General features: G+C 34.6%; 1 protein-coding gene across 1 annotated transcript in view; it reads right to left on the reverse strand.

Annotated features, from left to right (window-relative positions):
• Window positions 1–15,579, reverse strand: part of LMBRD1 (LMBR1 domain containing 1) — a 133,404-nt gene that overhangs the window by 83,747 nt on the left and 34,078 nt on the right. Inside the window, exons 5-7 of the mRNA XM_032340379.1 lie at window positions 14,290–14,357; window positions 3,418–3,506; window positions 359–432 (exon numbers count right to left, since the gene is read on the reverse strand). Of these exons, the coding sequence (XP_032196270.1) occupies window positions 359–432; window positions 3,418–3,506; window positions 14,290–14,357 (231 nt within the window). The remainder of the gene's footprint in view (window positions 1–358; window positions 433–3,417; window positions 3,507–14,289; window positions 14,358–15,579) is intronic.

Raw genomic sequence — 15,579 nt, forward strand, 5'->3', positions numbered from 1 at the left:
AAAACCCCATATACCCAAGTAGGATGAATCTACTATATCAGTAATAGATACTGATCTACATTTCAGAGCTTATAAATCACTAAATCTACTAATGCATAATATATAAACATCTTCAAGGTTCACAAGTTATAAAATGTTTCTGAATATTAAATTTTAAAAATATAGATAAAATTATTGTGACTAAGTAGTTAAAAATTTACCCTCCTCTTCAATAAAGAAAACTTAAGAAAATGAAGAAGCAAAGCACTAAAATATTAAAGAGGAAAATATAATTAATTGAGTACATGACTAAGGTAAAATGAAATTGCTTCATAAAGTAATTTCTTAATTTTAACTCAATTATCGCCATTACACTTACTGTGTAAGTTATAGCTGCCAACATTCCAATCAAGGTCAGAGAACTAATAGAAAATGACAATGCAGCTAAACCATCTGCAAAGGAAGCAGAACTTTGTTAAAAATGTACACATATACTATTAAAATGTTTATATTAAAAAAATCAATATAAAGATATAAAAACTGGGTTTCTTACACATTCTGAAGGAAAAAACCTAATGTGTATTCCTCATCTTTGAAGTACCAACTCCAAGTGGAGAAAATCTCCACACCCAACATGGGGCTTGAACCCCCAACCCTGAGATCAAGAATTACATGCTTTATTGACTGAGCTAGCGAGGTGGCCTGAGAAAAGAATTTTGGGTTTTTTTTTTTTTTTAAGATTTTATTTATTTATTTGACAGACAGAGATCACAAGTAGGCAGAGAGGCAGGCAGGGCTCAAGAGGAAGGGAAGCAGGCTGCTTGCTGAGCAGAGAGCCTGATGCGGGGCTCAATCCCAGGACCCTGGGATCATGACCTGAGCCGAAGGCAGAGGCTTTTAACACACCAAGCCACCCAGGTGCTCTGAGAAAAGAGTTTTTTAAAGGACTCTTCACAAACTGATTTGCAAAAGATCTTTTGGAGTAAGATTTTTTCTTTCACTTCTTAAAGAGAGAAAAGTATTATCTAATTGTTGAGCCTAAAATGAAATCACAAAAATATTAGATGATCAAAAGGTGGCAAAAAAACAGTCCTAGACTTTCTGAATGGCAGTCCTTGAGAAATAATATTACATAGGAAAGCCACTGACACTGACTACTTCTCTTCCTTCTGCCATCAATCCTGATACTCCCAGTTTCTTTCTTAATTTTCAAACACGTTTTCAACATACAGTCTAAACTAAAATTTAAAGAATTGACTTCATTCTTTAATTTGAAAGGAGTTAGACTGCCCATCTGGTAGGTAAAAAACAAAACCAAATAAAAAGCAAACACAAAGAGGAAATAAACTCCAACAAAGTACCAACACAGGAATACTATGTTAACAAGTTAGACACAGTCAGGTACCTAAGGGAAGGCCAGTAAGTCAGAGGCAAGACTGACACTTTTAAATAATTGGATTATACAAAGAGACACTTTGAATATTTGAATATTCATAAATGGGAGTAATACTAATTTGAATATCTGTAAATGGGTGTAATACTAATTTTTTCAGTTTCAATACAGGTCTTACTGAACCTGTTTTGATCTAGTTAAAATGCAGGTCCTGTGGAAACAAATATAATTTTAATTTAATGCATATTAATCTTTAATGAATAACAATAAAATCAGAATTATTTATCTTCTTAAAACTCATGCCTCAGTTTTATGTAACACCTGACAAAAGTATACTAATAAACAAATTCATGAACTATGTATGCCTAATTTTTAAGCCTTCATTTCATAAAACTAAAATATTAGATGTTATTAAGTCAAAAACATTCTGATGCTATTACCTTCTTGATTATACCAGAATTATCAACAGAAAGTATTCATAAAACTAGCAGAAGTGCACCTGGGTGACTCAGTTGGTTAAGCAACTGCCTTTGGCTCAGGTCATGTTCTTAGGCTTCTGGGCTGGAGCCTGGTGTTGGGCTTCCTGCTCAGCAGGAGTCTGTTTCTCCCTCCTCCCTTGCTTTCTGCCCCTCCCCCCTGCTCATGCACTCTAATAAAATCTCTTAAAAAAAAAAAAAAACTAGGAGAGATCTGGTAGTTAGCTGACAGCAATACATCACAATATCAGAAACAGAAAAATGTGAGAAAATATGCACCCTACAACTGATCTGGAGTATTATGTTAACATATCTGGCCAGTCAAAAAAGTTAGTATTACTAATACTAATAAGCGAAATGTGCTCTAGGGTATGGTGTTTAAGATTTGAGATAAAAGAAATAATGCTAAGACTAAAGAGCATGAGATTACAGAAATTAGAAAAATGCTACCTATGTAATTACTAATCCAAGTTATACTAATACTCAAAGACTAGTGTATAACTTAATGTTTAAGGCAGAAGAGTAGTTACTCAAGAGACCTGAAGGAGTTAACTATAAGAAAAGAAGCAATGTATTTCTCAGTAACGGGATCAGGAGCATAAATCCTGACAATTCAGTATTAGTACATGGCAGCACTGCTATCCTAGTTCTTGCCAGTATCAGCAAGATATTAATGGACCATGATTTACACAATGAAATCTTAAGTGGAAAGCAAGAAAATTAAGAAGTTGTACAGCAAAGATTCCAAGACTTAATTTAATCATCATTTAATATTGTAACTAGATCAAGAAAAAGAAATGCTGATCAAGATAGTACTTATTAAAAAGAATAAATACAAAAGCAATAAACATTTTTCAGGTTTATAAAATATTCTAGGTTTCTTAATAAAATTATTACCAAGTTCAAACGCACATGAAATTCTGAGTAATAAGATACACATTCTTATCTGATACCGGTTTCTAATATCAACTGCATTTTTCAATGATTGTGCATCTTTCTATAACCTAACTTCCTGAACCTGCCTATTTTTTTCCCTCTAAAAACCTAAGTCACACTAATAAAGTTAAGGAAAACTTCTGGAAAAGCAATTCCAAAATGTGTTGGTGAGGTGTATTTATAATAAAATATTATTTCATTTGTATGAAACATCTGTGACTTATATTCTACATAAAAATGACTTAATGATGATCAAACAGCAATATGTATTCTCTCACTGGCTAAAGATTAAAAATAAAAAACAATATATCAAGCACATTTCTTTAACATATTCTATATAATCCCAAGTGAATTAACAAACATGTAGGAATCATAAAACCTTCAATGCTAAAATACTTTGAAGATTATATTTTTGTTTCAACTTGGTAAGTATATGAAGAGATTTCCCTACATAATAGCTGGAATTGAGTCTTAACAACACAAGGCTCCTAATTTTTCTAGCGCACGTTTAACCACAAGGTAAAAGAACTGTGAGATTAAATTCTTAACATTGTAAAAACAGACTACTCAGAAAAGTCCCAAGAGTCACAAAATATGAACTATTATGAATATTTTTTTAAAAAGAATACTTACGACTACTTCCAAGTTCTTCAAACAGGAACTTCACTTTTTCCCACTCTGTAGAATTTTTGTTATTAGGAACATTCAGAGGAACAAAAGCTCTACAAAAAAGAAAATAAATCTGGTTAATGGCTGATAAAGATAAAAATTTAAATAAAAGGAAATGGTCTAAAACTCAATTCCTTTTTTTTTTCTCCTAAGATTTTATTCACTTATTTATTTGAGAGAGAGAACAAGAGAGCAGAAGCAGGGGGAGCAGCAGAGGGAAAGGAAGAAGCAGGCTCCCCACTGAGCAGGAAGCTGATGAGGGGCTGGATCCCAGGACCCTGGGATTATGACCTTAGCCAAAGGCAGATGCTTAACCAACTGAGCCACTCAGGCTCCCCTCTAAAACTCAGTTTCTAATAAATCAATAGATCTATAAGTAATAAATTTCTAATAAATCAATAGATCAATAAATCTAATAGATCAATGGCCCCCACCACATACATACAAATTAACAACCAAATCTGCACACGTACAGAGGGGTTTGATAAGTTTCCTACCTATGTGTTTACCATATTATAAATTTCACTTAATAGTTTTATTATTGCATTCAATATAATTAGTTTCCTTTGTGGTCCTACGTATTTTATTTTTTGCATTTAAAATATTTTGAGAAGGAGCCATGGGCTAAAGATGATCTAAAAGGTCCATGGCCCAAAAAACCCAAGAATTTCTATATTAAATTGGAAAAACAGAATATACATATATGTAATGATTTCAATATATTTATATACATGGAAAAGAACAGAAAGGAAATATACCAAAATAAACAGTAAATATCTTATTATAAAACTAAGGATAATTTTTACTTTCTTCCTAGCATTTTTTAATGTCATTCAAGATTCTAAATAATACACATAGTGAAAATAGTTTCTATTTATTTTTCAATCCACAGCTGAAGGGGCATCATAAAATAACAGTGACAGTTAGCTTCTTAGGACTTGCTCTAGATGCTTAAACTGGGAGAAAATAGAAGAAAGAAATGAGAGAAACAAACAAGAAAGAAAGGACAAAGAAAAAAAATCAAGAAAATAGAAAGAGGAAGAAAAGAGAAGGGAAAGAAGAAAACAAGTCAGAAACAAGACTAAAGGGCTGGGTATCCATTAAAATGTGATGTGCAGAATCAAACAGAAATATAAGAAATAACTCTAATACTACTGCCTTTCTAACCTAATTTTAATTGTAAACAAAGCACAAAGATCTATCCTCTTTTGTAAAGAAGAAATACTAAGAGTTCAACAATATACTAAGTACCTTATAATGTGTGCAAGTAAAACAAAGTAATCATTCAACTTTTTTTTTTAAACCTTTACTCCTTGGTACTACTGATACTTATTATTCTTACAAAAAGATGAATGGTCTGAGCATGTCCGGAGGTTATTTAAATTTCTAGCCGTTTGTACTGATGTACATTTACTACACTCTTAATCTTGGAGACTAGCTTCACACCACTTTCAGAGAGAAAAGTGAGTACTCACACAGAGAGCAATAAATGTAAAAAATTCACCACTGCTCTGGCCATAAGATCAAAAACGAATAAAAGCAGTAAAGTGGAATTAAAAAATTAAAAAACAAACTTGCAAATTATACTTCTATAATGATATTAACTTATTTATTTGCATTTGAACAAAAGTATAAACCAAGCAAGAAAAAACTACCTATATAATATTCCTCCATTTCATTTGAACAGGGTTTTTTTTCCAGATATATATACATTTTTTTTTCTGAAAAGTTTATTTTGAATTTGTTAATTGGGAATGACCAATTCTGTGAGTATGGGAAAAACTTCTATGCTGTATAAAATATCACTGACTTTATCATTAAAATAGAAATATGTATTACAAATATCTAAAAATAGTATTCATACTTAGAAAAATTTTTTATCTATGTCAGTTTTAGGTGACCAAAGGTTCTGCCCAATAGGAGAAAAAAATTAACTCTTGGTTAATTGATGACAACTACATGTTCAAACTCTTGAGCTGGACTCTGCAGTTCAAAATTTAACAAAGAACTTTCTATGACAAAAGAAAAAAAAATGTTTTGGTTTAAAGGTTAAATGGCCCAAACTACTCTCAGAATGACTTCAGGAAAATACTTATTTTGAGGAGATCCAGCAGAGTTAACATTTTAGCACTTACTTTTAGGTAGGAACTAGAGGGAGTAACAAAAGCACAAACCCCAAAGCAGGTTCTCCTCAACTAGGGAAATCTTTTCACCAGGACTATATAATCTAGGAAAAAGATGTGAAATATTTTCACATAAACTAAGAAAAACATATATAGGCTGAATTCATCTATATATCCTGAACAGTAATACTCAAAACATTTCACAACCAATTTGGCAAAGATACAAACTAGTCAACAGAGACACTGGCCTTAATTTTGGAAGACCCTGCTGAGTCAGGCTCTAACCACTTTAAATGGGCCTAGGATGAGTAGAGAAGACTCAGGAAGGCAGAGCCGCAGCTGACTGACATGCAAGCATTTCAACCTCTTATCAACCAAAAGGAGCAAACTAATGTTCACTGGAGAAATGTCTACCTGTAGACAAAGATCTATGAAAAGAAAGGAATACCTCCCAACAGATACAAAGGCAACCAAAACTAAAGTCAGATGTGTCTTGAATACAGATACATCAATTTTGATGAGGAGGTAGCATTTCATAAGGTTATCAGCCATTTACTAAATGATGATGATAGTAAAGTAACCCAGAGTAAGTGTATAATGAGATTTATGTGTTAAAAAGTACAGGCATTTTCTTAATCTCAGTTTCTTGCAAAATAAAAATGCAGAAAAAGAACCTTAGCTTCCAAAAACACACAACACTAGATCAAGACAAGACCTGGAGCCTCAAAGGTTATAAATTTCTTTTACACTCTTAAAAACAGTAAAACTGAAAAACCACTTATTAAAAATACTTTATACCCAATCTGACTCACTGTATTAGTTTCATACAGATTATCTCTTAAGGAAAAGACAAACGAAAGGCTAACGAATTTCAGTAGATAAGACACTGAAATGATAAATTCAGTAGAATAAAAAATATGATTTTCACATCTTATACCCAATCACCAGTCATATTTATCTTCCAAATAGCTTATTAGCTTCTTCCTCTCTGCTCTCTTTGTAACTACTCTAGTTCAGACCCTCATCTGTCACTGGAATTATTACAATGATTACAACAATTACATTACTATTACAACGATTTCTATCTACCATTTATATTTCAATTCTCCAACCCAACTCCCAAATGCCCCTTTCAAATGCATCTTTCATGGTGCTTTAATTCTTAGAATAAATTTATAGGTCATTACTTTCATGCATTCACATACACACACACACAAATGTATACACATATTCACTGTCTTTCAATTGTTCAGGAGGATAAAACTCAAAATTTCTTAAACATTGTTTATAAGACCCAGAGTCTACCTGGCTACTGTCATAGCCTATCCCTTACTTACACCAATACCTGAAATGTCACATACTTTTTTTTTTTTTGTATTGAGGTGGGTGAGAGTTTAAATTCACATTACCTGTAGGGCACTTGGGTGCCCAGTCAGTTGAGTGTCGGACTCTTGAATCTGGCTCAGGTCTTGATCTCAAGGTTGTGAGATTAAGCCCTGCGTCCAGCTCAGCACTGAGTGTAGAGATTGCTTGGGATTCTCTCTCTCTCTCTCTTTCTCTCTCTCCCCACCCTCCTCTGACCCCTCCCCTTGCCCCTCTTGAGCAATCTCTCTAAAAAAAGAAAAGAATAATTAATTAAATTTAAAAAAATATGGTCGCCTGGGTGGCTCAGTCAGTTAACTCTCTGCCTTTGGCTCAGGTCATAATCCCAGAGTCCTGGGATCGAGCCCCACGATGGGCTCTCTACTCAAAAGGGAGCCTGCTTCTCCCTCTCACTCCGCCTGCTGCTCTGCCTACTTGCGCTCTCTCTCTCTCTAATACCTAATTTGTGCCTTGGTTTCTCTCTCTTGCTCTCTTTAAAAAAATTTTTTTCACGTTATATATTTTATATCATTCTTCAAATATTACATGTTAACTGCAGCCTCTCGGCTACCACAATGTTATGGACTCAACTCGTCCCTCTAAAATTCAAATGTTGAAGCCCTAACCACCACTGTGATGATATTTGGATACTGGGCCTTTAGGGAGGTAATTAAGGTCAAATGAGGTCCTAAGGGTAAGACTCTAATCCAATAGGATTGGTATTCTTATAAGAAAAGGAAGAGATACTAGACAAGTACTCTCTCCCTGTTAGCACAGAGTAAAATAAAGGCCATGTGAGGAGACAGTGAAAAAGCAGCCATTTACAAGCCAAGTATCTTCAGCAGAAACCAAATTTACTGACACCTGATCATGGACTTTTAAGCCTCCAGAACTCTAGAACAGAGAAAATAAATGTTCACTGTTTAAGCTACCCAGTCTGTGCTATTTTGTTATGGCAGCCCAAGTAGATTGATACAGATTTTGGCACCATAAAGTGGATTGCTACTGTAATAAACACCTAGAAATGTGGCTGTCTCTTTGAAACTCAGTAATGATCAGAGGCTGGAAGAGTTTTAAGATGCAAGCCAGAAAAAGCTTAGGCTGCCCTGAAAGTGAAAAGAAAGCAAGAAGGAAAAAGGGAAGGAAGGCAGGCCCCAAATGGAGTCACTTGTGCTAAGCCCCACCAAGATTTAAAATCTAACCTAACAGCAGTTTCAGTCTCTACCAGGAGTGGAATTTTAAGCCAATCAGTCTGGAATTTCCTAGTAAGGTAATCTGTCTGATAAAACCCCCTGTATGCCCTCAGGGAAGGTGACCTTGCTTGAAGTAACTCCCTCTTTGAACTTCCTTATTTCACTTCCTTTGACCTAGAACAATCTTCCATTTTGCATATCTCTTTAGTTCCTTTCTACCCACTAGATCAGATGCTGCCCAATTCACAAACTGCTGAATAAAGCCAACAAGAGCTTCAAATCGACTCATTTGAATTTTCTATTTTAACAAAGAGACTACTGATAAACCTAAGGAGGTTAAAGGCAAGGGGGAGGACTCAAAAAGAAGAGTTATAGAGAAAGCCTCTGTTGTCTCAGAGAACACATATATCATCATGAACAGAATGTTGGTAGAAATATGGATGCTAAAGGTCATTCTGGTGAAATCTCAGCTAGAAATGAAGAACATGTTATTGGACACTAAAAGAAAAAATATAACTTGTAATACAGTGGTAGGGACTCTGGATGAACTATTTTTGTGGTTCTATGGAAGGCAGAACTTTTAAGAGATGAAATTGGGCATTTAGCTGAGGAGGATTCTAAGCAAAGTGTTGAAGGAGTAGGTTGGTTTCTCCTTACTATTTACAGTAATATGTGAAAGGAGAGAAATGAGGTGAAGGAACTAATCCATCCGTATTATAAAAGGACGATGAAGCCTGTGCTAAGAGTGTGGCTGAACAATCATCCAATAAGGAGAGGAGTACAGGTGGAATCCATGGGTTTGATCAACCATCTTGGCAGAAACCAGGAACCAGGTAGGATGATACTAGAAAGGACACTGACCATTTCAAATAAAGGAAGAGAGATGGGACATAATAAGGTAGCCTATGAGATTTTGGGGATTCTGCAAGACAGGATAACAGAATTAATCAGCTAAGAACATGCTTCATCCTTCAAGAAAAATTATCCAACGCAATTCAGTTATCATCAGGGCTGCCACTCCCACCACAGGCCCCGGGGGTAAAGCTGCCTGCTCCTCAGTTTCCTCAGTTATGGCCACCAAGCAACTGCTAAAAAAAGCCAAGAGAGCAGGACCTATGCCCAGAACCAAGAAGGCAGGGTCACTACCTAGTGTCATGGTCTACCTATCCCTCAATGGGCCTGGAGCGCAGAGCATCTAACCAGAGATGATTATTCTTGAGTCTTAAGATCTAATATAATTTGCCTTGTTAGGTTTTGGACTTGCTTAGACCCATAACCCCTTTTTTCCTTTCCAATTTCTCCCTTTTAGAACAGAAATGTCTATCCTATGCCTGCCCTAGTATTCTATCTTTGAGGCACATAACTTGTCTGGTTTCACGGGTTCACTGTTAAAGAATGAATCCTACCTCAGGTCTCACTCATAACTGAGTTAGGTGATATTTTGATTAGACTTTGAACTCGGAACTAATGCTCAATTAAGACTTTGGGGGCTGCTGGATGGGACGAATGCATTTGCACATAGTAAGGACATGAATTTTGGGGGCCCAGAGAACAGAATGCTATGGACTGAATTTGTCCCTACAAAATTTCTTTGTTGAAGGTCTAACCCCCAGTGTAATGGCATCTGGATAGGGGGCCTTCAGGAAGGTAATAAGTCAAATGAGGTCATAATGGTGGTACCCTAGTCTGTGGGGATTGAGTCCCTTTAGGAAGAGGAAGAGATACCAGAGAGCACTCTTTCTCCACAGAGAGCACACAGGAAAGATCATGTAGGACACAGTAAGAAGGCAGCAACCAGGACAAGAATTCTCACCAGAAACTAAACTTGCCAACATTCTGAACATGGACTTCTATCTAACCTCTAGAACTGTGAGAAAATAAATGTCTGTTATATATAGCACTCTGAAAAGATTAATATACTATACATGCTATTTATCTTTTTTCTTTACTTAGTCCGGTGATCAATTTCCACTCCTCAAATTTCAATTCAAATATTATTCCCTAGTAGGTTTTCCCTGATGTCTTCAAGGCAAGACTAGGAACCTGCCATTCCATCATCAAAACCTAGTACTTATCTCTTATTAGAACACTTAAATACTATAGCTCAAGCTCTGTTATTTGTCTCTCCCTACTGTGAACCTTGAAGAAAGAGAAAATGACCCTCCATCTTTATCCCTAAGACCTTGCACACTACATACACTACATAACCACACACTACACAACAAAGTGCTCCAAAAATGCTAGCTACATGAATTAAACCTCAACCACACTTTCGCCATAAAATTATCTACTGTTTTAAAAGAAAAAAATACATCACTTAACAAAAACTAGGACAGGTTACCTTCAGGAAATTTAGTCAATCACTGAACCTAAAAGTATACCTCATTTAAATATGGTAACGAGAAGAACACTACCTTGGGTAATCAAAACATTCTTAGTCTTTTATTCACAAATTTCAGGCTTGTGAAATACAGGAGTTCATATACTCTCCCCACCATCAGTGCCCTCAGCTAAGACCTCAAATACCAATGAGAAAACAGAGGCCAATTGGAGAGGAATTCTTTCATTTGCATACAAACCCTAAGAACCTACTTGTACCTCTTTTCATTTTTATCACTCTTACAACAACAGAGGAAATCTCTTTCAACTTGAATCAAAACCATCTACCTGTATGGTTGCTTTCTATGCCCTTCCTTCTAACCTATTACCCACTTGAGTGCCAACATTATCAATACAATTACAAAAGGACTGCAGTACTGAGAAAGGTGGGAGGTTGCACAGGGAATAATATTTAGCAATCCTCTAGCTTATCTTTTACATTTCACAAAAGAAAAAACTCATTTTCTCATTGGAGCGAGACATTGCTTCTGAAGAACAGAAACTATACTTTGACTTCCCCAAAGCCTGATTTGGCGGCTCACTCACCATCTCTTCCTGACTGCCTAGAAAACTTAACATGAAATAAACTGAGACTCAGATACTCCCCAGCAGATCTGCTCCTCCTTCAGATTTGCCTATCTAAGTTGATGACAACTTCACCCTTTCTGTGTAGCAAAGAATTTGGCTTTGCCCAAAAGAGGTGCGAATTTTGCTCATGGTTCTGGCAAGTACTCAATGTCTTTTTTTTTCCCCCCCTAAAGATTTATTTATTTATTTGACAGACAGAAATCACAAGGAGGCAGAGAGGCAGGCAGAGAGAGAGAGGAGGAAGCAGGCTCCCTGCTGAGCAGAGAGCCCAATGCGGGGCTCGATCCCAGGACCCTGGCATCATGACCCAAGCCGAAGGCAGAGGCTTTAACCCACTGAGCCACCCAGGCATTCCGTACTCAATGTCTTTGTTTAGGGCAGAAGCTGGCAATATCTTAAGTGGAGGGCCAAAAAGACCAACCATGTGATTTTGGATGAGAACTCTGAGTCACATGGAGTCCACTGTCTTGGAAGCTGAAATAACTGTGGGCAATCAATCAATCAATCCGACTTGCCTAAATAACCAAGTTTCAATAAAAACTGTGTTAAAGCTCATGTGAGTTTCCCTGGTTGGCAATATTCCATGCATAGAGTCATACATCAATGACAGAAGAGTAACATATCTTGACAATGGAAGATTTATATTTGGAATCCTCCCAGACTCTATCTTACACATCTCTTCTTTTGGTTGGTTTTAACCTGTATTCAATTATAATAACTAGTAACAATGAATATAATTGCTTTCAGTGACTTCTATGAATCCTTCTAGAGAATAATCAAACCTGAGAGTGGTTTGCAACCACTTTGACACCAAAATGCAACCCGAAGTTGCATTTGGTGTCAAAAGTGATAGAAGTGTTCCAGACTATACAGTTTGACCAACTGCAGGTACATTTTCAATTCCTCTTTCTCTCACACCCAACCTATGTATTCTATCAGAATATTCTGCTGGCTCCTTCTCCAAAAGATAGGCAGAATCAAATCACTACTGCTATCATCATGCCTTGCCTCGGTTACAACAGCTTCCTCACAATTCCCTTATTTTTTCCCTTACAGCCAAAGTCAAGTCTTAAAACACCATCCAGGAATCCTGTTAAAATGTCAGATTATGTCCCTCAATGACAAAAATCCCTCTGATAGCTTCCCATCTCTCTCACAATAAATACCAAAGTCATAACAGTGGCCTATGATATCCTACTAAATCTGGCAGCTTTAGCTACCTCCAGCCATATTTTCAGCTACTCCCGCCTTCATTCACTCTACTCCAGCTATACTAGTTTTTTCACTTTGTCTTAAATATGCCAGATACTTTCTTGCCACAGGGCTTTTCACCTGCTGTTTCCACGGACTGGAATGCTCTTCCCCCCACATATATTCATGGCTCCCTCACTTCCTTCAAATATCTTCTCAAATACTACCTTTTCATCAGTGTCTTCCCTACCATTTCATAACCTCAACACAACCCATTTTTTGTTTTTCTTTCTCTGCCCCTCTAAACCTCTTGAATGTATGTTCCATGAAAAGAAGTTGTCTTTTCTGTTAACTGCTGTTTCACCAGTACCTAGTACAGTATCTGGAACATAACTAGTACATAATACTATTTGGAAAATAAGTGAATGTTAAATTGTTCAAAATGGCTGATCAAACTGTTGCTTCTTGTTACTAGCATATTTGCAAGGAAACATTTGCTTAATTTTTAGTATATTCACTTCTAAATAAACAAATGTCATCTACAGAATCTGTTAAAGCTTTATCAGAATTGAAAAATGTAACTCTAAATGAGGACTGAAGATAATATGCCATGCAAAGAACAAGTTATTTTACAAGTAAATTTATAAATATGCAAATTTAACCCCAGATACCTTTGGTCTGGGACAGATACTCTGGTTGTTATAAAGATTTGTGGTTTTACTGATGGTTCTCAGTCACATTCTAAATCAGGAGATGGAAAAATACTGACTGCCTCTGTTTGTAAATAAATTTTTATTAGAACTCAGCCATGTCCTTCTGTTTGCATCTTGTCTATGACTACTATAAAGGTACAAGAGAGTTGAGTAGTTGCCACAAAGACCATATGGACCTCGAACTTAAAATACTAACCACCCTTCAAGAAAAGTTTGCTGATCTCTGTTCTAGAAAATTTAGGGTTCTAAATGAGAGACCTTCAAATTAACAAAAGCAAATTCACCTATCTTTCTTAAAAGGCCAAAAGAGAATTTAAAAATATATTCAACAGCTGAAGATAAAAACTACTTAAAAAAAAACTGTCCTTTCAGTAAGTACTCTTTCTCATGACACATCAAGGCAAACAAAGGGTACTGGAAATATACCTTGATTATAAAGCACTGGTATTCTAAAACTCCTAGAACTACAAAAGGTTACTGACCAATTTTATTCCACCACAAACTGTATTCAATAAATGACATTTTTTTATTTACTAAAATTTCTGAAACAAATTATAAAAACGACCTTCTAAAAGCTTATCTGCACCACACATAATTCCTAACATAAAAAAACAAAAGAATCGAAACCTATTTTAACAAGCATAAATGTATTCCATTAGCAAGGACAAATGTTTTCCAAAGAGAAAATTTTAAATGTATAGGTAAAACATGCAAAACGTTATTGATATTAGTAGAAAACCTTAAGGAAAAAGATTTAAGAAAGGAACTCACTGACAAAGATTAATTCAAAAATTTAAAGACTGATGTATCAAATCTGAAAAGATGCACAGAAATGTTTCATCAAAGAGCTGTTTATAAAAACAGAAAAATTTCCAACATCATAAATGCCCAAGTAATCATCATTAGGTTAAATAAATTGTTGTATCCTAAAAGGTAAATGCAGTATAGTCAAAATTGATGAATCTACATTTACTATTCTAAAGAAATTTGTATAGTATGTCAACAAGTAGATTATCAAGAATTCATAAAATAAAATCCACATTTCTGTAAAATTATAACATGAAGGGTATGTGTATGGGAGAGAAGGGCACTCTGCATGTATCTGAGCACATAAAAAATGTCCAGGTAGAAAAACGTATATAAAAAAGGTTAACTGTGGTTATTGCTTGGTAGCAATATAAAAGGTGGTTTATTCTTTTTCTTACTTTTTTTTTCTAGATTTTTCTAAATGAGCCTTATTATTATTATTTTATTTCCATTGTCAGGGGGAAAAAAATCAAGACTTACCCAACTAAAAGAAGAAGTGCACAAATTACAGCAAATCCCAAAGTATACTTGAATGCAGTTTTAATTTGCTAGAAGTCAAGGAAAAAAAGTATACCATTTACTAAGACCTTTAAAATATAAAATATTCTTAAAAAAATAAAATATAAACTATTTTACTATGGTGTAAAAGTACTTTCACACCAAATGTACATTTATAGTCAACTGTAAAATTTCCCTGTTGAAAAATAATCATAAAATTTAAGAAAAAACAATGTAATGCCACATCCTAAGTTATGTGTGCAAACCACACTAGACCTTAAAGTCTTTTCAATGATTAGACCTTGTGGAAATCAGTACTCAAAAGCATAATCAATTCTTCAGTGGGCATAATCAATTCTTCAGTGGGCATAATCATTAGTAAAATTATCAGAATATTTACTAATATAATCCCCCAAACAGTATGCAATCAGAATCTGTAATACCCCTACCCCAACTCATTTAAATTGGTTATAATAATTACAATATTCAATATGCATACATGTGAACATATATATGTATGGATATATATATATGTTCTTGAATATATATGTACTTACTTTTATATAATATATATTTATATAAAATAAAAATATATAGAGAACATATTTATATTTTTATATATATGTTCTCTATATATTTTTATTTTATATAAATAAATATCATTATCTTTGTCCAAAGACAAAGAAAAACACAAAGCTGGATATTTTAAATATGAAAAGAAAAGTTAACCTCAAGAAAAAATGTTAAATCAGTAAAAAACAAAAACAAAAAAATACACTGTCTCTCAGATTAATGAAGTCTCTAAAAGTCACCGTTTAAAATTTAAATTCAAGCTTCATATGACAAATTCTTCACAAAGTAGTTAAGACAATTTTTAGGGAAAAAAACCTAAAATAAAGGTTGAGGAGGCTCTTAACAAATAAAAGGGTTGGGCAGGATTAACTTTAGGAAAGGTAAAAAGAGAAAACATGTATCTCATTCCATTTTTAACATGAAATGCCTAACCACCCACTTTACCTTACATATGCTGGGTTTACAAATCCAGAGTTACATAAGTATCTGCAAATAATTAATTTTGACTTTCTTTATAAATACTTAAACACTGTATTGTTTTCTCTAACAACTGTACTGATTACCACTTGGAATCACTTAATGTTATGTACTTGCTCCTGATCTAATGCAAATACTTTAGGGTTTAATAAACATGATTAAGAATAATGCTGGCTTTTAAGTGAAAGCTATACATAATTTTTTTGTACTTAAATACAAAAC

The sequence above is a fragment of the Mustela erminea genome, chromosome 4 (assembly GCF_009829155.1).
Source record: "Mustela erminea isolate mMusErm1 chromosome 4, mMusErm1.Pri, whole genome shotgun sequence".
NCBI classification, from domain to species: Eukaryota; Metazoa; Chordata; class Mammalia; order Carnivora; family Mustelidae; genus Mustela; species Mustela erminea.